The sequence below is a fragment of the Notamacropus eugenii genome, chromosome 5 (assembly GCF_028372415.1).
Source record: "Notamacropus eugenii isolate mMacEug1 chromosome 5, mMacEug1.pri_v2, whole genome shotgun sequence".
Taxonomy (NCBI): Eukaryota; Metazoa; Chordata; class Mammalia; order Diprotodontia; family Macropodidae; genus Notamacropus; species Notamacropus eugenii.
The window spans coordinates 135,358,286-135,379,722 of record NC_092876.1 but is presented as its reverse complement, the minus strand read 5'-3'; the positions used below and the strand labels follow the sequence as shown (position 1 = coordinate 135,379,722).

Below are 21,437 nucleotides of genomic sequence, written 5' to 3'. Positions count from 1 at the left end.
GTACTAAAATTCTTCCTGGTTTTTTCCTGCTCCATATTTTTAAAGTTAAAAGGAAAACTCTACAGGTATGTTGTAGTGATTTTAGGTCCTGGAAGGTTCTCCTTTCTGGGTCATGGTATTCTTAGGCCCATATTGCTAGTTATTACAATTTCTTTGGCAGAGAAAAAGGTGCAGTTAAGTTCCCCTCCCTAATATCAACTCATTCCTGCATTGTAGCTTTCTTATATGGAGCAGTTTCCTATTTCCTGAGGGCTACATATTAGAGTGAAGATCAAGTTATTCTATAAAAAGATTAGCATCGTGCCAATAACAACGAACAAAAAATATTTTTTTAAAGTACCAGGTTCTACTTTACTGACATCTCCAAGAAAAGCTTATCATTGTTACAGACAAATCTTGCTAATTACAATATGGTTACACTAGCACTGTAAGGTCTCTTCCAACACATATCTGTGAGTCTGTGACATGTTACCAGGTAGAAAAGGAGGAACAGAGACCCAAAATACACTTAAGAAGGGTGAGAGGACCCAGTACTTAGCATAGTGTGCTTTGCTCTAAGAGATGCTTAATAAATGCTTAGTAAATTGAGTTGAAAATAGGTTCTACAGGAGGCATGATGGGATGGAACCAAAAGGACAAAGCAGGGATTATATTTAATGAGTAGAGATGCCTATTCTAGACTAGAAGGGAGGTGAATGGGCAAAGAAGTTGAGCTTTGAGGAATCCAGGAGCAGGAAGAGACCTACCTTTGGATAACCACTAATTTTTCAGTGAACTAGGAAGCCAGGTCATCTATTAAAAATGGGAAATGAAGGTGCCATTGTGAAAGAAAACATTTACAGCAGCCACTTTGTAAGGAGTCAACAAGGGTAGGAATGAACAGCATGAAGGACTCAGCTGACGTAATAAACTACTAATTTTTAGTGGGTAAAATCAGGTTTGAATATTACAAAGTGAAAGTAACTTATTTTTGCCAGTAATATAACCATATATGCCTGTTATTTGTGCACTTGAGAAGGGATGGAAAAAAGGGCAATAAATGCCCTTCACCCTCCTTCCCTTGGGGCTTAAATCTTTCCCACTACCCTTGCTAGATCTCTCACACTTATAATTACAGATAAACCACCCTATGATCTTATTTATTCCAATGAAATAACAATACAACTTCATTTAGCTTCATGGTTGGCATAGTCACTTGTTTTGCCTTCATCTGCCTAGGGACTGGAAATACACTTTCTCCTAATTTCAACCTCCATTACCACCACATTATTTGGGACCAGACAAAAAAATAAAGGCTCCATAAATGTGTTTAAAATACTTTATAAACTGTACGGTACTTTATAAGTTTGGGTTCTTATTATCCCATCATTCCTCATCCTAGGCAAGTGGCTAGTTTATATCCAGAGCAGATGAATTAAAATATTCCAGAAGTTGAGATAATTACTCTACCAACTCTGACTGAGCCTGGCTGCCTGGCCAAAGCCATACTTACCATAATGAAAACGACAAGAGAGAGTGAAAACCAAGACCACAGCTGTTTGAAAGCAGTAATTTTATTGGCAATCTTTTTTTCTGCCTGATCCCAGGACTCTGGCCCCGACCCGACCATGGCTCCTCTCATTTTTGAAAGCTAGAATACCTATAGAATGCCAACTCTTGGTTGCGCCCCAATCCTCCATTTCAACAAACCTACTCGGAAGCAGCTCCAGGAGCCCATTCCTTATAGAAAGGAGGAGAAAGAGGGAAGGAAAGTAAGACTTTAACAGGAAAAGAATGGTAGTAACTTGCCCAAGAGTTCAATTCCAAGTTTCTTCAAAAACCAATACAAAACCTCCAAAATAAGTTCACTAACACAACAGACATGTATTTGCTTCATGAATTGTTTTGAAAGTGTGCACAGCTTCATGGACTCAGGCCAGGTCTTCCCATCCAAGAGAAAGCCCTTGTTCTCTAGTTCCTGTCCTTCTCACCTATTACAATAGTAATAAATAACCATGGGGCCCTGGGCAGCTCTGTCATCTGACCTGCCCCTTTGCCCACTGCTACCGCTGTGGAGTCAGTCCAGTCTCATAGCCCTCCGTCTTCATGTCATTGAGCCCCAGCTCCTCGTTCTGGTCAAATGTGCGTTGATATCGCTCAACCTTCATCTCTGGGTCATTCTCCGGGGCATACACATTCTGGTAAAGACAGAAAAAGTCAGTGGTTGTGCACTTCCTCTAACCCACACCCTCCACCTCCAAGCTCAAGTAGCTAACTATCCCTAAACTCCCAGGAACTCAAGAATTGCTATACATGGAATCCATTTCCTAAGTTGAGGCTAACTAGAGATCAGCAACATCAGGCAAAAGATGAATCAACAGCATCATCCAGTCTCAAGTAAAATCAGGAAGTAGGTGAGGCCTGCCTATGACAATCTCCCAGCTCCCTTCAGGGTGTTCTTTTCTCAGTACTGGTAAAACTTCCTATCTTGTTCACTTATTAAGGTGGGAGACGATAAAGTTTAAACTGCACAGGGCTATCAGTAATCTTAAATTACTCCTTGCCCTCAGATCCCTGGAGGGCAGAAATCACAGCCTCCCCAACCCTCACATACCCTATAACGAGTGAGTAAGATTTAGCATGCCATCTGTGAAAGGCTGTCAATCACTGGACTAGATCTTCCTCCATGGTCACAGGCAGATGGGGAAAAAATGCCATAAAGATAATTCTTTATGCCTTACTCCAATATCACCTAGGCGAGGTCAGTTCTTTCTGGGAGCTAATTCTAAGAGGACAGTCAAACCTTCATTGCACTATTTGCCTAGAATGTCCTTTTATTTCTTGAAAAACGCTTGACACGTACTTAGCATAAAGAGTCTAACCCCACAGCCTGGCAAAGCCTACCTGTAAGTAGCTGTTTCCTGCTGGATCATCCAGAATGAAGTGAGCATTCATTTTGCCCTCTATAATCTAACAACAGCAGGCAAAGAGACAACAGCAACAAAAAAGGGAAAAAAAGTATTAATTTTTTTACCTCACAGCTCCTGGAAGTGGGTACAATTATATCCACTGTCACTGCAATCAGGAGTCCTTTATATTTCCCATCCAGCAAGATATAAAAAGGATGTGGGGCATGAGTAGGTCTTCCGGTGTTCACAAAAGTATTGGTCTTAACACAACCCCTTACCTGGTTCACCTTCTGGCCAAACTCCTCCAACTTTTCTGTGCGGTCAGGGTTGGAGCTGTCACCCAGTGTAAAGGGGTTCCTGGTCACCTGCAATGGTATAAATTCAAAAGTCAGGCTCCCAAATTGTTAAAGAAACATCTTAGTTGCGGCTAAAAAGGGTGCCCAAGGGGTCTGGCTCATCTTATGGCTTCTTTTTTAAACTAGATAAAAAGAAGAGCTCATTTTAGAGTCTACAAAACTTGAATATAAAAGATAATGCCATTAAAAATCAGAAGAGGCAGCATGGAGTAATGAATGGAACAACAAGTCTCAAGTCAGAGAGGGCTGAGTTCGAATTTCATCTCAAACATTTAAGAGCTGTGCGACCTCAGGCAGGTCACTTGTTGGCCTCAGTTCAGTTATTTAAAAAATAATAAAAAAACTCAATGTCATAATAGCTTAAATGAATTCTGGAGCAGCAAAGCCAACAAATGGTTGGGAGGAAAAACAATTTCCAGTTCAGGATAACTTAAGAGGTCAGCAGGAAAGGTCTGCCTCACCAGGGTGGTGGATGGTCCTGGAGATCAGCACAGGACCACCAAGGTATGCCAGCAGCAGGCCCTGGAGGCAGCTGCAGCAGTGTTAGCAACAACTTTGGAGTTATCAGTCCACAAATGGTAAGGGGATCAGACAGCTGGTCAGAAAGAGATTACAAGGGGTTCTTCACTGGGTTCAGGACCCAGTTCCATTGCCCAAACATAGTTCTGGGTCAAGGTTCAGAAGAGGAGCACTAGCACAATAGCTCTTGCAGTCACAGGGGAGCAAGGGTCCTGGTCACAGTTCCAAGGCAGAGAAGAGTGCCTGTGGTCACTTACCCCTAAGGCTGAAAGAAACACTAGTACCTGTGGCTGCAGAAGAGCAGGGTTAACTAGTCACAGTTTCAGGGCCAAGAGAAGCACTAGCACAATCTGCTACAGGGGACAAGGTCAGGAGAGCAATGACTAAAAGCATGAAAAAAACTGAAGCTTTGGGATAGTGCTCCCACCACCCCAGAAGCAGAGCTTAAAGTTAAAGTCACAAAATACGTTGGAAAAAACTGACCATAAAGTTACGATGGTGACAGGGAAGATCAAAACACAAACTCAGAAGATAAAGCTATCGAAATAGTTGTAAGCAAATCCACAAAAAAATGATCCAAATTAGTTACAAGCCCAAAAAGAATTCCTAGAAGATTTCGAAAAGGATCTTAAAAACTAGAGAAGCATAGGAAAAATTGGTAAAAGAAATGAAAGTAATGCAAGAAAATTATGAAAAGACAGTCAAATGTATGATAAAAGCACAAAAAATACTGAAGAAAATAACACTTTAAAAAACACAATTAGCCAAACAGTAAAAAGAGACACAAAAAATTCCATTTAAGAGAACTTCTTAAAAAGTAGAATTGGCCAAATAGAAAAGGAGACACAAAAGCTCACTAGAGAAAATGAAATTAAAAACTAGAATTGGTCAGGTGGAAACTATTAACTCCATTAGACATCAAGAAACATTTAAATAAAGTCAAAAGAATGGGGAATAAAAGTGAAATATCTCATTGGAAAAACAACTGACTTGGAAAATAAATCAAAGAAAGGTAATTTAAGAATTATTAGATTACCTGAAAGCCATAATCAAAGAATGAGTCTGGACATCATATTTCAAGAAATTAGCAAGGAAAACTGTCCTAATATTCTTAGTACCAGAAGTAAAATAGAAATGGAAAGAATCCACCAATCATCTTCCTGAAAGAGATCCTAAAAAGAAAACTCAAATACCATGGAGCCACAGTCAGGATAACACAAAATTTAATAGGTTTCACTCCAAAGGATCAGAGGTTTTGGAATATGATGCTCCAGAAGGCAAATAAACCAAAAATTATCAACTCAGCAAAAATTAGTATAATCCTTCAGGGAAAAAAATGAATACTTATATAATAGAGGACTTTCAAACATTCCTGAAGACCAGAGTTGAATAGAAAATGTGACTTTCAAACACAAGACTCAAAAGAAGCATAGAAAGGTATATAAGAAAAAGAAATCGTAAGAAATTCAATAAGGTTAAACTGTTTAATTGCTATATGGAAAGACAATACTTATATCCCCCCTGACTCTGATATGTATGACACTGAATAAGTAAATCAACTTGGGAAGAATTGTATTTTTAGTAATATTCGCTCAGCCTACCCATGGTATTATTCCAATTGTTTAGATCTGACATTATTTGTGTGAAGTGTTTTGCAATTGTCTGCAGTTATGTTAAATGGAATTTCTCTACTGTACTAAAAATGAAAGCTATAGCATTAGGAGAAGAAAAAGAAATTGAAGGAATTAGAATAGGCAATGAAGAAATAAAATTATCACACTGTGTAGATGATATATTGCATAAGAAATGACAAGCAGTGTGCTTTCAGAAAAACCTTGGAAGACTTACATGAACTGATACAAAGTGAAGTGAGCAGAACCGAGAACACTGTACACACAGCAATATCATACAATGATCAAATATGAATGAAAGCTATTCTTGGCAATACAAAGATCCAAGAAAATTCCAAAGAACTTATGAATAAAATGCTACCTACCCTTCAGAGAAAGAACTGACAAGAGTCTGAATGCAGATTTAAGTATATTTCTTTCACTTTATTTTTCATGGGTTTTGATTTTTTGTTGGCTTTTTTTTTTTGGTCTGTTTTCTTTTGCAACATGGATAATAATATGGACATATTTTGTATGACTTCACATGTATAATCTATGTGAAACTGCTTACCTTCTTAATATGGGTGGAAAGGGAGGGAAAGACAGAATCTGGCATTCAATCTTTTTAAAAACTTAATGCTAAAAACCTTTTTTATATGTACTTAGAAAAATTTTAAAAATAGAGAATTAAAAAAATCAAAGAAGATGCTAAGTAAAAAAAATTTGACATGGAATTTTTGCTTTCAGTAACATGAGAAATGAGGAATTTAGAGCAAAAAAAACTGAAAACAATATATACAAGGGCAACAAATAGCAACAAAAATTAAAAAATAATGAAAAACCAACAAAGTTTAGAGAATGAACATGCACAAAAAGGCTCACACTGCAGAGATTTGAGGGGACTACTGGGACGTAATATTGTTTACATTTTCATAAAAGGCTTCTATATCAAATATTTTAACTTGTTAATAAATTTTAGTTACTTTTCTTTATCACAAGGGAAAATTCAGTTTGGGTAAGGGAGAATGACTACGATATTAAAATGAAATTAATACAGAAAAGAGGAGGTGCATGTGTGTTTGTGTGTGTAGAAGTATGACTGTGACATTAAAACAAAAGCCATCAAGAAAAAGGGTGTAGATGTATGTGTTTTTAAAAGTCCATAGGCCTAATCTCAAAGTATGCTCAAGGCAAAGGAATTCCTGAATAGGGGAAACTAGTCTTAAGACCTTCAATCCTTCTCCCAGCACAAGTGCTGGGCTTTATAGCCCATAGGACTTACCAGATCACAGATGTCTTTCAGCAGTCCCTCCAAAGTGGTAAACTTGCCCCCGAGGGCACCCATGCCCAGCTCAAACTCCAATTCTGGGATTTCCACACTGCATGTCTCAGACTATAGAAGAAGAAATGGAAACCTTAAACCACAATCAGGGATAGAAAAGCTGAATATCTCTGAGTTGACCATGAAAACAATCTGTGTAGCTGCTGACAACCTAGCAGTAACAGTTTGATTCAATTTTGTTTTCTTCCATTCCGCAGAGGATACAGACCTTAAAAAATGGAGTCTATTTAACTAGGGACAGATAGAAGCAAATATACTCTCATAATCACAGTATCCACACTATCAGGCACCTTGCTTTGGGAGTATAGAAAGGTGAAACCCTATAAATTATATGTTTAAGATTAAATGAATGAACTTGTAAATCACTTCTGATCTCACTAGGGTCTTAAAATTCCTTCTCTACCTCTAACCCAACAAAAAGTATGCTTAAAAAGAGCTCTTTCCCCTTCAAAATCAGGGAAAGAGGTTTCTCACACAACTCTTAAGGAAAGGAAAATATCCCTGCCTTTTCCAAACTACTCTCAAAGAAAAAGGAATGAAGCAACTTTACCAACAAGTACAGACATAGAAGAACAATCAATGTCATGATAAGACCTACCTTCAGTATATCCCTGGTCATGTCTGAAGGATCTGTGATATGAAGGGTGATCCTGGTGCCCAAGGGTTCCACTGCTCCTCCTGACTTTACCTACATACCAAGTTCAGTCAATAAAGAAAAGGGACTCACAAGCCAGAAAGGAAAGGGGTCCTTGGTATGAACTAAATCTAACCTGGCACATACAAGATTCCCAGAAACAGCAGAGAGCATATGCCAAGAGGGGAAATGGGGAAAATTTAACTAAAAGTGGAGGTGGTTGCAATGCACCAATTAGAACCAGGAGTGGTTAAAGAGTAGACCCCATTCACTTCCAGTGTCAATGCCTGAAAAAAGATACTACCTTTCCCCCAAGCAGGCAGGATCAACCAAAGAAGAGTTTGGGCTTTTGGATCTAACCAAGCAGCCCTGAAGTCACCTTGTATGCAATTGTCCCCTTAAAAAACCACTCCCTTCCCCCTGCTAATGGTCTAAAAAAGAGAAATGGCAGAAGTAGTCCCTTCAGAAAATGGATTCATCCAGTCTCTCCCTTCAGAGGATGGGGGGTCCAATCAGAACCTACCTCGTTAGTCCGATGCCCACAGCTCTCACAATTAGTCGCCATGATGATAACCTCTTTAAAGTGGGGGATTTCTGGAAAAGGGGGTTAAGGAAATCTGCCTTCTGGATAGTAAAGTCATCCTCCAAAGGGACAATAATAAAGACAAGGTCAATAGTCAAGTGCTTGCGTCAAGTTATCTAAAGAAGCTAATTAAAGGGGCAAGCCTGTGGGCACAGTTGTATTTGTCCAGAGCGAATTTCATGTCAGGCCAGATTTTAAAACCACACTGACTCAAAAGATGTCAGAGAAAAAAAAGTCACAGGAATTGAGAGGAAGGCTCAACGACTGCATGCCCCCTCTGAATGCAAAGACCAGGATCTGCAATTTAACCCATGAAGACATGCCCCTTGCCCAGAACACATGCTTTCCTGGAGATACATCTTCTCTGGCCTCTAAGTGATTTCTTCCACCTGTCAGACAGAGGAACTCACAGCCCCACAAAAGATACGTACTAATTTCATGTTGGTCGTGGCAGGAGCATTGCACTCAGGGCAATTTGTGTTGAACTGTAAAACCTGGAATGGGGGGCAAAGACAAAAAGTGAGCTTTCCAGGCAGAGAATGCTCAGACCAAAGACGTTTTGAACAAGACAGTCACATATATCCCAAGAGAGCCAGCAAAAACCTAAGGAGGATGGGTCCAGACAGCACCCCCCCCCCCCATGATCCCATTCCTATGCACCCACCCAGTGGGCTCAATCTGACTCACTTCATTCCTGAGGTCTTCCACAGAGTCAGTGGAGTTCTCTTCAGGCTCTTCAGTCTAGAACAAAAGAAATGCAATTACCTGAGAGCTGCAGCTAACATTTCATCCACTCAGAAAGAGAAAAGAGGGAAGATTCTAGGTTTGTCAGAGATGCAAAGGGACAGAGTGAAAGCCTGAAGAAGATGAACACTATTTATGGCCTTATGTAATCTTAATCACTTACCCTCACCCCAATAAGAAATCTTAGAAAATAAAACACATAAACCAGCTGAAACAGGGCGTGTACTTATTAGACAATATTAAAAGGGCATTTCAAAACATTCGTCCTCCTCCTCCTCTTCTTCACTATTCACCTTGAGACCCAGCATGTCCCCTTGCTGGGGAGTCCTCGTGTAGTGTGTGATCACCAGAGCATCATCTTTCCGAGGGGCATACGGATTCTCCACAAAACTGTTCCCCGAAGGATCATCAATGATCTATCAGGTGGATAATAAAAACACAGCAAGACAGTAAGTTCAAGAAGAAAATGTTTTAGAATCCACAATCCAACATCACAGATAAAAAAAAGATCCTTCTTCCCAGCCCACAAGGACCACAAGGATAAGATTAAGGATGTGGTCCTGGTAGCTTCTTCTGCTCCCCGCTTCAGGGTAACAGCAGTACTCACAAAAGTGAATGGGGAGTCCACTCGCTTCAGCTGCTTCAGCTTGGCAATAAACTCATCAATTTTCCCAGCCATGGTTTCCCCTTTTGCCTGTCATGAACACAGAGATAAAAAACTCTGTTGCTTTGATGTCTAGCTCCATCAGGTACAAATTCTAGGTAAGAAGTTTTCAAAAGAATAGCCTAACAAAACACAAACATCTAGCAAAACTGCTATAGGATAGTAAGAGAGAGCCTGGAGTTTAAAATTTAAAGCCAACAACCAAGCTGGGTATTGACTTTAAAGGGCTTTGCTCTAATAGTCGAATCAATTCAGCAAACATCTTGCACTGGTTTTACAAAGACAAAAATAAAATTTTCTAGTTGCAAAAAGCTTACCTTCTACTCTATATATAACTTGTATACAGATAAGTAAAATATAAGTTAAATACAGAAGGAAGAGAGGGTTGGAAGGTAAATCAAAGGCTTTTCAGAGGAGGTAGCACTTAAGCTGTCACTCAATGTTTCCACAAGCTTCCCAGCTCAATTCTAACACAAATCAGGGACTATTTTTATGAACAGGACACTAAATATTATAGAGTTGTGTGGCTGACACATGAGGGGAAAACTACTTCTCAAGTTTACTGTAATCTGGCACAGCACAGCTTACCCTGCGAGCTGGTTGGTCCTGTTCCAAACCAGAGATGGCACGACTAATTAATCCTTCAACAGTGGTCAGAGCTGATGAAAACATCAAAGAGAGCAATGTCACTTACACTGGATTTCTTCATCTCCCATCCTAACATAATACTTCATTCCCCAACATAATTCAATGCTGACCCCAGAAATAAACTCTCATGTTTACTGAAGATCTACTATCAGACAATATACTAAGAAAAATTGGATGCATTTCCCCTTTGTTTTGGATAGTTCCACACACTCAAACTCACCTCCTTTTTGGCTGAAAGCAGGAATCTCAAAATCTAACTCTGGGATCCTCGCTGTGGCACAATCTGTTTTTACCACCTCTCGGTTCATGTCCTGAGCAGAGAGTTATTAAGGTCACAGACCACAACAGACAGTAACATTGCCTCTTCCCCTGAACCCACACAGATGGGGAGCTAAACCCTGATCCCTACCAGTCTTCATTTCAGTTAACACAACTCACAGCTTCAGAAATCAAGAGAATTTAGCAGGAAGTGGAATGGTCTAATACAATGGGCACCAAGCTGTTGAGATGTTGGAGTAGGAAGGGTAAACTGTCAAGCACCTTTCTAGGACAAACAGTATTCACCATGAGCACCTGCTTCTGCCCATCCCACCTTACCTCAGGAACCCTAACAGACAAGGCATAACGCACACCCTGTTCCTGGATCCTGCCTGCAGACTGAATCTCTGTGTTGGACCAGCCACAATGCTCACAGGAGAAAGAGCTCACGATGATCTCTTTGAAGAAGGGAATCTTGGTTAGCAGAAGGCGAGTCATCCCCTGGATGGATTAGACCCCAGACAAAGAAAAGTTAGGCCCCTTCCCCAAATTTCCTCATATCTCCAGAGGGATCCCGAGGAGGCATTCTTGAGGATCATCTCCCACCTCCTACCCCACTGTCTTCCAAAATCTCTAGTTTTTCCATATCTTAATAAAGAGGCATTTAAATCCTACCCCACTCAAGCTATGCTCCAATACTTCTCTCTTTCACAGCAAAAGTCATAGAAAAAAAAACTCAACTAATTGCTTCCACTCACCTCTCTACCTTCTCAACCCCTTGCAATTTAGCTTGTGACCCCACCAAAAGACTGAAACTTCTCTCCAAAATCAGCAATAATCTCTTTATTGCTAAATCTAATGGCTCTTTCTTACTCCTCATCTATTCTGCACTTTCTGCAACATCTGACCCTGCTGGCAATCACATTTTATAGAGATTCTCCCCTGCTTGTCCTCCTACCCATCTGACTTGTCCTTTTCAGTTTCTCTGCCCCTGACCTGGCTGTGTGACCATGGGCAGGTCACTGATCCTCTCTAAACCTGTTTCCTCATATGTAAAATGAGTGGAGAGAGATGTAAAAATCTCTCCAAAGTTCTATCCTGGACCCTCTTCTCTCATTCAACACTCCTCCTTGGCAACTTTACCAGCTCTTAAGGATTCAACTATTACCTCACTGCAGAAGACTCGCAAGCTGTGTATCCAGCCCTCACCTCTCTCTTGAACTCCAGTCCAGAATCTCTATGTAGATGTCCCAAATATGGTTGTCAAACTCAACATGTTAAAAACCAAACACATTCCTTACCTTTCCCATTAAACCCATTCCTCTTGCAGTCACCCAAGTTTTCAGCCTAGGAGTTATCTTCCATCTTCAACTCTTTACTCTCACCACACACATCCCTCATGGCCAGTTTCTAAGTTGTATCAATTCTATCTCCACCTCACCTCACGTCCTTTCCCTTCTACACTACCCACACTACAAGTACCCTAGTTTTGGGGTCTCCATATCCTCTTGCCTGGACTGTAGCAATAGCCTCTTAATTAGTCTCCGTGTCTTACTGAGGTCTCTCATCTCTCCAATCCATCCTCCATACAATTTGAAAAATTAATATTCCTGAAGCACAGGTCAAACCACGTCACTCCCTAATTCCTTTCAAGAAGCTTCAGTGGCTCCCTACAACCTTTAACCTGGGGTTCACATACCCACCCCCAAAGAAATATCCACAGATAGATTTCAAGAGGCCCATGAAGATGAATGGGAAGAAAACCTCTCATTGAAACCGAGCATTTCCTTCAGTCATGAAGGTGAGCAACAAACCATTCCGGTGTCATCAGCACTTGTGACTGTCACCAGTATTCTCATAGCCCATTACGTTGTTTCTGATCTCAAAACGCTATCGCTACCTCAAAATGACCGGTTGTTACACGCTATTAAGCTGACTGAAGTCTTCCTTTGTAGTCCCCTGCATCTTAGGTTATGTATTTAAAAACATTATTCTGAGGAGTCCCCTGGCTTAGCGAGACCTGACACAACAAAGTTTACGGAACTACAAAGCAAACCCGTCGGTTGGAACTGTGAACTCCTCCCCATCTGGGTCCAACACTGCCCTCTGGCCAAGCTCACCCTGGGGCTTGTTTTATGTGCCCCCCCCCACGCCCCTGTACCCCTCCCAAATCCTCTCTCTGACCCCCTCCCGGAGGGAGAGGTTTTCCAGACGCCCCTCCCTCCCGAATCACTCTGAACGTGTCCGGAAGGGACCTGTTTCCTTGGGCAGGACAGACTTCCTTGGCTGTTACCGCGCGTGGCACACAGCAAGTGCTTAATAAGTGCCCGTGCGCCCGCTGCCTTCTAACACCGGTGCTGGCGGACGGCGCCTCCCTCTCTAGGGCTCGCCCCGGCCCCGGGTCCCCGGCCACCTCCAGCCCCCGGCCTCACGTTGCCATAACAGTTCATGCACAGGGACTCGATCTCCGTAGGCTGCTGCTCCTCATCCTCGGCGCTGATGGGATGGAACAGATTCCCGGAAGCGAGGGCGGGGCCCCCGGGAGGGCCGGAGGGGGCGGCGGTGGCGGCCCCGGGCCCTACCCCGGCCCCGACACCGGGATCCAGCGCACGGAGGGCCGACATCACCACCACGCTGGTCCCGGTCGCCCCTGCTTCCGGCTTCTGCCGAGGCCACGCCTCCCTTTCATAGGAACTTCCGGAGTAGGAAGGTACCGCCCCTCCCTTAAAGGGCCGGCGAGGATGTAAAAGCTTTTGGCGAGGCCGTAGAAGACACGTATATCCGCCGGAAGTGACTAGAAAGAGGGCATGAAGGAAAAAGGCGGAAGGTGTAGGGCAGCCCCGCCCCGTGGGGCGTCGGGGTCACAGTTTTTCTCCGCCCACCAAGCGTCTCCCTTATTCTCTCCCTCGGTACTTCCCGTCCCGTCGTTCCTTCTCGCTTGGGCCTCCGCCTGCCCCGCGCCCTCTGACCCATCCGTGTCTTCCTCCCTCACCGGCCGCTGCTCCCCCCACCTCCGACCGTGCCCCATCCCTCTGGTCAGATTCTTCCCACGTTCTGGGGCTGTGCCCTGAAGCCCCTCCCCCCAGCCGGCCTGTGTTCTTGTGCCCGCTCAGTCTTCCGCTCTCACCCTCAAGTGTGCCAGGCATGACAGAGGAGAGAAGCACGGATGGGAAGCCTGCAGGCGCCCCCTGGGACGCGGGGGCCCCCTCGTGGGGGGTCCCACGAGCCTGGGCGCGCCCCGCTCTCCTTCCTCCCCACGGCCGCTGCCCCCGCCCTGCTCCTTGAGAAGCCGGGAGCGTCCCCTCCCCGCCCCCAACCTCGGACGCCCCCAGACCTCGGACCCCCGGCTCTTGTGCCTGCCCCCCCCCGGACCTCTGGCCTCCTCTCTCATAGTCTCTGCCCAGTCTTGCCCCCTGGCAGATATTTCAAACCAACCTCCTCCCTTTCGGCTACATCCCTAGAAGAAGAGTCTGCGTTCCTGTGACTGCTACCAGACCTCTGAGCTAACCTCATCCCAGAACCCGAGGTCTGGAGGCCGCGGGCGGCCCTCTAGGGCCTCCAGGGCGGCCCTCTGACTGAATCCAAGCCCCCTTCCTGGAAGGACCTGGACGCCTCAAGGCCGGCTTCGGTCCGATCCCTCTGAGCGCAGCAGTGGCCTCCTCTCCTGCGGTCCGGCGGCTTTTTCTCGGGCTCCTCCTCTCCTGGCATTTCATCGCCGTGACCGTGGAGGTCTGTGAGGCGCCGTGTGTGCAGGGTCCCGTGTAACCACCCCCTGGCGGAGGGGCGGGCGGTGCGGACATTCCTGTTTTACCGTGAGGAAGCAGGCCCGGAGAGCTTGGGATGTGCTGTTGGTTCTAAGTGGGTGAAGGGGGCGCACGCCTGGCTCCCCGTGCCTGCCAGTCCTTCCTGTCCCTGGCTCCCGGGCACGCTCCTGGACGCCGTCACTTGGTCATCTCCAGCGCCGCGGGCTCACTTACCACCTCTGCGCGTTTGACCCTGTACAGACAGTCTCCCGAGTCCAGCCCCGATTTCTTTCCCGAATTCCCGTCCCTCACTGTCGTCTGCTTGTTGGGCACCTCCATCCGGGTGTCCCGGTGTCACCTCAAGGCACCCCTTTTTTTACCTGAAATTACCTGTTCTTTTGTCAGCTTCTGCTGTCACCCTTGCTGGTTCTTGGAGGCGCTGCGTTCTCCTTCCACCCCCATCCCCAGTCACCCACACTCCGCATTGCAGCTGGCTTTGACTCGCTGCTCCCCGAAGGCAAAGGTTCCTTAAGTGCTGCTGGCACAACTTCTCGACTCTCTCTTTGCCATTCATGTCGCCACCACCCGCGCTGGGGCTGGACCGCCTCTCGCTTATGCTGTTCAAGCTTTCTCCTCACTAATCCCTCCATCTCCAGTGTCTTTCCTCTTCTGACCCATCCTTCGCAGAGCTGCCAAGATAAACCTCCTAAAGGGCAGGTCGGTCTGACCACATCCCTGACTCAAAAGCCTTCGCCTTCTCCCTCCTGTGCAGCATTGGATATTCAGAAAAGGAGTGCGTTTGGAGTTCTCTTGCTTCTCACCTACTCCTTTGGTCCAGTCTCTTCACCTCCTCCTCTCAGTTACGGGGTGAGACTAGATGACCTCCAACTCACCTAGCTGCCCAAGATGATGCAGTGGAGAATAGCCAGGGGCCGGGAGTCAGGAAGACTGGAATTCAAACATGACCTCAGACATCTACTAGCTGTGTGACCCTCAGTTTGTTCAACTGTAAACTAAGGATAATAATAGCACCATCTTCTCAGGGTTGTTGCAAGGATCAAATGAGATATTTGTAAAGCACCTTAGCACGGTGATTGGCACATAGTAGGGGCTATCTAAATGCTTGCCTTCCCTTCTCCCTCCAGCCCCACACTGTTTCCAACTGAAAAATCCATGAGCCCAATAATTGACTTAGCCCTTAAAGACTTGCAGCATTATCTCATTAGCTTGATACTTATGCCAACCTACCTCTCCTGGTTTGTTCTGTACTTTTCTCCCTCATGGACTTTGTCTTTGTTTCAGCTAAACTGGACTACCAGCTATTTCCCAAACTCAGGATGCCAGCTCGAATCTTCATGCCACCTCTTGTCATTAATAGGTATCTTTAGAGATAGTCACTGGGGGAGTCCTTCAAGAATTTGTCCTTGGCCCTGTGTTGCTCATCACTCATGTCATTTCCCCTAACTATGGATATTTCCCAGGGTTCTGTCCTAGACCTTCTCTTCCCCTCTATACTCTTTTACTCTTGATAACCTCATTAACTACCTTGGGTTAACTTGGATTGACATGGGTTTAATTTTTTCAGGTACTTTCCTCATTCTTAGAATTCACAGCTTCCTTATTTTTTCATTTCAGAATCCTTGCATTCCTTCAAAGTTCAGTTTGGATGCCACCTACTCTCTGAAGCTTGTCCGAATTCCCCCAGCTGAAAGAATGTGTTCTTTACCTTCTTAAATTTTCTTTGTACATTTTGGATCTCTCCTTTGGTCCCATCACAGTAAGCACAGGTTCTATACTTATCTGTGTACATTTGGCACATGCCACAATCAATTTTTTAACAAGCATTTATTAAACATAAGATATAGGCCAAGCACTTTGCACAGAAGATTGTTAGCTCTGTAAAAGGTAAGGACTGTCAAGTGTTATTTTGTATTCCTAGAGCCTAGTACGTGTTACACATACATACTCAACAGATGTCCTTCGTTCCGCATGCTCTCTCACGTGAATTTCTTTTAATAAAGGGATTTGTTATGGGATTATTTATCAGGGTAGATGAGATGCTAACAGACAAAATGAATAGGAAGCAGAAGTTCTTCATTTTTTTTGTGTCTAGTATCCCTGTGCTATGAAGGATGATCCTTGACCTGAAAAGAATAGATCATCAATGATTAACAGGGATTTTATACCTAAGATAAGAGGAGATAGTAAGAGTCAAACTAGTTGCCCTCTCTGACTTCAAGCCAACAGGTAAGAAAGAACTTTGGTCCCAGGGCAGATATAAGTAAAGAGCTCCTGTAAATGATCTTTTGAATAATCCTAGGAAACAATAGAGTACTATAGGAATTGAGACAGGCAAATATTTTCCCAATTTTGAAAAAAGGGAAGGCATCAAACTATTGACAAATGAGCTTAACTTCCATTCCTGGCAAAATTCCAGAACATAATATTAAAGAGAATTTGTGAGCATATCATATAAAGAGGTAAATGTTGATTTTTTAGAAGACTGTACGTTTTATTAAGAAAACGTCATGCCAAATTTTTTTTTCCTTTCTTAACAGAGTTACTGGACACCTTAGAGGAGTTCCTTAGACACACCATAATTGAATTTTAGCAAAATATCAAAGTCATATGTCATCCTTATGGACAACTTTGGAGAGACATCATAATAAGAAGAAAAAAAATGCTAGATTTGGTGTCAAAGGACCTGGGTTCAAATTCCACCTCTGCCACTTTAACTTTTGTGTGATATTGGGCAAGTCAAGTAGTTCTCTAGGTTATTAGTTTCCTCTTCTGTGAAATCAGGGCGTTGTAATAACTGACCTCTAACACTCCTTCTAACTCCAGATCTACGATCCTGTGGAGAGATATAAACTACAGTGAAATGGATTCAGAACTGGTTGAATGACCCACGCTCATCATTATGAGTATCTTTAGAGCTAATCTCTAGTGGAGTCTTTCAGGAATTTGTCCTTGGCCCTGTGTTGCTCATCATTCATGTCAAATCCCCAAACTGTGGGTATTCCCTGAGTTTCTATCCTAGGACTTATCTTCTCCCTGGATGTAATGATCATCCCTATACAGATGACCCCTAGATCTCTACATCAAGCCCCAGTCTCTTCCCTGAGCTTCATTCCCACATCACCAGTTGCCTATTGAATATTTCACATGAGATGTCTCAAAGATATCTCAAATTCAACATGACTAAAATCAAACTCATTGTCTTTCCCTCAATAACCTCCCTTCTTTCAAACTTTCCTGTTTCTATTAATGGCACCACCATCCTTCTAATGTCTCAGGTTTGTAATCTTGGCATTATCCTCAACTCCTCACTCTCCCTCAATCCACACATCAAATAAGTTGTAAAATCTTGCTATTTCTATTTCCGCAGTATCTCTTGCTTCTAACCTCATCTCCCTTCTCGCATAGCTACCACCTTAGTTCAGGACCTCATTTCTTCTCTCCTAGATTATTTCAACAGCTTAGTCTCCCTGTCTTAAGTTTCTCTCCATACCAGTACATCCTAAACAATGCCACAAAAGTAATTTTTCTTAAGGACAGATCGGACCCTGTGACTGCCCTGGTTAATTAGCTCCATTGGCTTCCCAATCTCTCTGGGTACAGTAGTGTCAGACTCAAATAGAAATAGATCCCTTCAGGCTGCATACTGATGTTGTTGTCATTTCAGCCATGTCCAACTCTTCATGATCATTAGGGTTATCTTGGCAAAAATACTGGAGTGCTTCCCCATTTCTTTCTCCAGATTATTTTACAAATGAGGAAACTGAGGCAAACAGGGTTAAGTGACTTGCCCAAGGTCACATAGCTAGTAAGTGTCTGAGGCCAGATTTAAACTCAGGTCTTTGTGATCCTAGACCTGAGGCTGTATCCGCTGTTAATCACAAATTAGCATTATGTTGTGTTGTATTTTTATTTATTTTATTAAACATTTTCAATTATATTTTTAATCTGGTTCCAGTAATTTTTCTGTCTACATGCAACCCAGTAGACTTCCAAGTTTGACACCTCTGTTCTAGGATAAAATATAAGCTCCTCTGTTAGGCTATTAAAAGTTCTAGACAACCTAGCCCCAACCTATCTAGCTTCTCTGGACATTACTTTCCTTCCCCTACCCTGTAACCCAAGCATAAACTGACTTCCCTTTTAACCAACAATAACATCTATCCCCTCTCTCTATACATTTTCTCTGGACCCTATACCAGATATGCACACCCTCCTTATTTCTGCCTCATGAGGTCCCTCTCTTCTTTGAAGATGCAATTCGAGCACCATATTTTTTTATGCAGTCTTTCCTGATCCCCCAGCTGCTAGGACCCTCCCTCACAAACTACCTTGCATTCAACTAATTTGTACTACTTGGTATTTTTTTTTTTTTTGGTATTTATCAACTTTACATTTGTGTATTTATTTGTTGGTTGTTTTCCTTAATTTTCAAGAGGACCAAAATGACATCACTATGCTGGAATTAAGTTTTAGTGTGTCTGATTGTGGCTGATCAGACCAATATGAGCTTGGAATGTTCTACCACAGGTCAGGCACAAATAGTCCATGTGAACATTTGGGGTAGATTCTCTGAGTTTGTGCATCTTGCGTTTCTCTTAAGCTATTTCAATTCTGCTTTGCTCACAGAGCATGGAACCTTCTCTGATGTGGCCACGCCATGCTGAGCAGTTCTGTGCCATTGTCTCCCATGTCACACAATCAATTCCAAAGTTCTTAAGAGAGAACTTGATAGTGTCCCTGTAAAGCTTCCTCTGACTACCATGTGAACACTTGCCCTGTGTGAATTCTCTATAAAATAATATATATGTATACGTATACAACACGTTGTTTGAATGCAAAATATATGCTTGCCAAAAAGACTATTTTATGGAAAACTCACATCGGGCAGGCGATCACATGGTGGCCAGAAGAAGTGATACAAGGACACTCTCAAGGTCTCTCTCAGGAACTTTGGATTTGACTGTGAAACATGGGAGACACTGGCACAGGACCACTCAGCATGGCATGCCCACATCAGAACGGGTGCTGTGCTGTATGAGCAAAAAAAAATTGAGGCAGCACAAAGTAAACATAGGACACACAAATTTGGAGTAACCACCCCAAACATTCATATGGTCTATCTGTGCCCAACCTGTGGTAGGGCATTCCGATCTCATATTGGTCTGATCAGCCACAGTCCGACACGCTAAAACTTCTCTTTATCATGGTGATATCATTGTTGTCCTCTTCGAAAACAAAGGACAACAACCATGTATGTATGTGTGTATATATGTGTATGTGTAAATTTATGATCCTAGGAGTAAGAAGGGATGAGTGGAAAAGAGGAAAGACGGTGATAATTTCAGTGTGTTCATGTATTAACAAAACTCACAACATAAAAAAATAAGCTTACATCATGAAGATATATACATATATGTATATACATATATAGGTATGTGTGTTTGTATTTGTTGTTTTCTCTAATAGAATAGAAGGTCATTTTGAAAAGAGATTTTCTTCATTCTTCAGACTTACATTCTCAGTTCATAGCACAGTGCCTGGCACATAGCAGTCACTTAATAAATGCTTGTTAATTGACTGATTGATCAATTGATTGATACAGAAACTGAAAATAAGAAGTTAAGATTTGCTCATAGTTGGCAACTAGTGAGTGTCTGAAGCAAAATTCAAACCTTGGTAGCAAGTAACATCTCCCTTCGTTATTTCACTGGAACAAACTTTTTCTATCTCTGCTCCCTACCTGCCAGGGCCCTTAGTAGGGGCTATTGAAAGTGACTATGTTCAGATTCTCTAGGGTAAGGTTTAGTTTGAGGGAATGGTTGACAAATTTCTTCTGGGAGTCAGAAGCCCCAAGGTACTGATACATGGAAGAAGTCAGTCTGGAATAAAGGATCCAGAAATGGAATTTAGGGCCCAATCATTTTATCCTCTAGTGTAGCCCATCAAAAACTGTCAGTAAAATTTTTTAAAATGTTTTGCTTAACTAGCTTCCTCCAATGAATTAGGTCAGTGAGCCTAATGCACCCAACTGCACCTACCATAGTAACCAAATGCCACCAGGTGGCATACTGGCAAGTCTGGATCAATTAATAATTATATAAATATTTGTAGAATATTCCTGTTCCCATTCTGTATCAGTAGAGGGAGTCTCCTCCCTGGAAGTTCCTCACACCAATGAAATCTCAGAGCTGGTCCAAGAATAAAAAAAAATAAGTTATTCATGTGTCCCAAACACGTGCACTTTTGATATTGTAGAATATTAAAAACAAACAAACTGTGATGCTTTTGCTCTGAGGAAAGGGAAGCTGGGGCTGCTATCTACATCTTTGCTTCCCTCCACCAGTATAACTGCTTTCAAGTTGATCTATAAGGACCACAATGATGGTCTTGAGCAAAAGCTAGGAGCAGGTGGAGGAAGGATTTGAAGAGTGTTGTGAGAATGTGCAATGTGACTTTTTAGAGTACCAGATAGAGACCTGGGTTCTAGTCAGAGCTCATCTACATTGCCTAGGGAGCTAGATGACATCAAGCACTTTCCCTCTCAGGCTTCAGTTTGCTCATCTCTAGAATGAGGGATGGGAACAGATGTAAAATGACCTCTAAGTTCCTCTTCTAATCTCTAGTTCTGGGACACATAAGCTAAGAAGGTTGAGAGGGGCACACAAGGACCAGGGAGATGAAGGGGACAGACACCAAAGTGGCACAAGGTGCAGTCAGGGTATAGGGAAATAGGCAGTCTATGTTGCTGAGGAGAGCAATGGTGGAAGGTGCTGCTTTCGTTAAACAGCATCGGTGTCCGGGGAGTACAGCTCCTTGGGGATTGATTTGATTGATACAAAGTGATGTGGTAGGGGTGTGGTAATCACCTAATAAAGACTTTTTTCATTCCCTAACAGGATTTTATTGAAATAACCACAACAAACAGCAGGAGGAGAAGAGATGGCTTCAGTCAAGACTGAAGGCCCTGGATAGTCCAGCCAGCCTGTGTCAGACCACCCTGACATAGAAGGTGCTCTTGGGGAAGCGAGAGAAACATTATGGTACAATGGGAAGAGCGCTGTATTTGGGCTCAGAATTCCTGCTTAATATTTGTCCATTGCCAAAGCTAGTCACAATTCTTGAGGCCTCGGTTGCCATATCTGTAAAATGATGGTGTTGTACTAGGTTATCTCTAATATCTTTTCCACACTAAATTAATGATCCTAGTATTATGGACATGTTTTGCATGACTACACATGTATAAACTTTATCGAACTGCTTGCCTTCTCAATGTAGGGGGGAGAAAGGGAGAGAATTTGGAACTCAAAGTTTTTAAAATGAATGTTATAAATCATTTTTACGTGTACCTGGGGAAATTTTTTTTTAAAGTATTAAAAATAAACGTACAATCCTAGGAGTAAGAGGAGATGGGCAGAGAAGAGGAGAGA

The 21,437-nt window shown here is 43.0% G+C and overlaps 1 protein-coding gene and 1 long non-coding RNA gene across 3 annotated transcripts; one reads left to right on the top strand and one right to left on the bottom strand.

Moving 5' to 3' along the window:
- Positions 1–1,535: 1,535 nt before the first annotated feature.
- Positions 1,536–14,563, bottom strand: ZPR1 (ZPR1 zinc finger). Of its 2 annotated transcripts, XM_072611016.1 has the most exons (15): positions 14,380–14,563; positions 12,679–13,040; positions 10,586–10,747; positions 10,209–10,299; positions 9,929–9,999; positions 9,284–9,370; positions 8,970–9,092; positions 8,620–8,673; positions 8,360–8,426; positions 7,873–7,943; positions 7,314–7,403; positions 6,656–6,766; positions 3,167–3,253; positions 2,884–2,949; positions 1,536–2,177 (listed from the first exon to the last, which is right to left on the bottom strand). In XM_072611016.1, exons 1-15 carry the CDS (start codon positions 14,561–14,563, stop codon positions 2,043–2,045), a joined length of 1,761 nt encoding a protein of 586 aa, XP_072467117.1. In that variant the 3' UTR covers positions 1,536–2,042. The 2 variants fall into 2 exon arrangements, with proteins under 2 accessions (XP_072467117.1, XP_072467116.1); XM_072611015.1 differs by having other exon boundaries at positions 2,884–3,253.
- LOC140505234 (uncharacterized) lies at positions 13,837–21,345 on the top strand. Its single transcript, XR_011967413.1, has 4 exons — positions 13,837–13,975; positions 15,292–15,367; positions 15,625–15,766; positions 20,907–21,345. It is a non-coding gene; the product is annotated as an uncharacterized lncRNA (long non-coding RNA).
- The last annotated feature ends 92 nt before the right edge of the window (positions 21,346–21,437 follow it).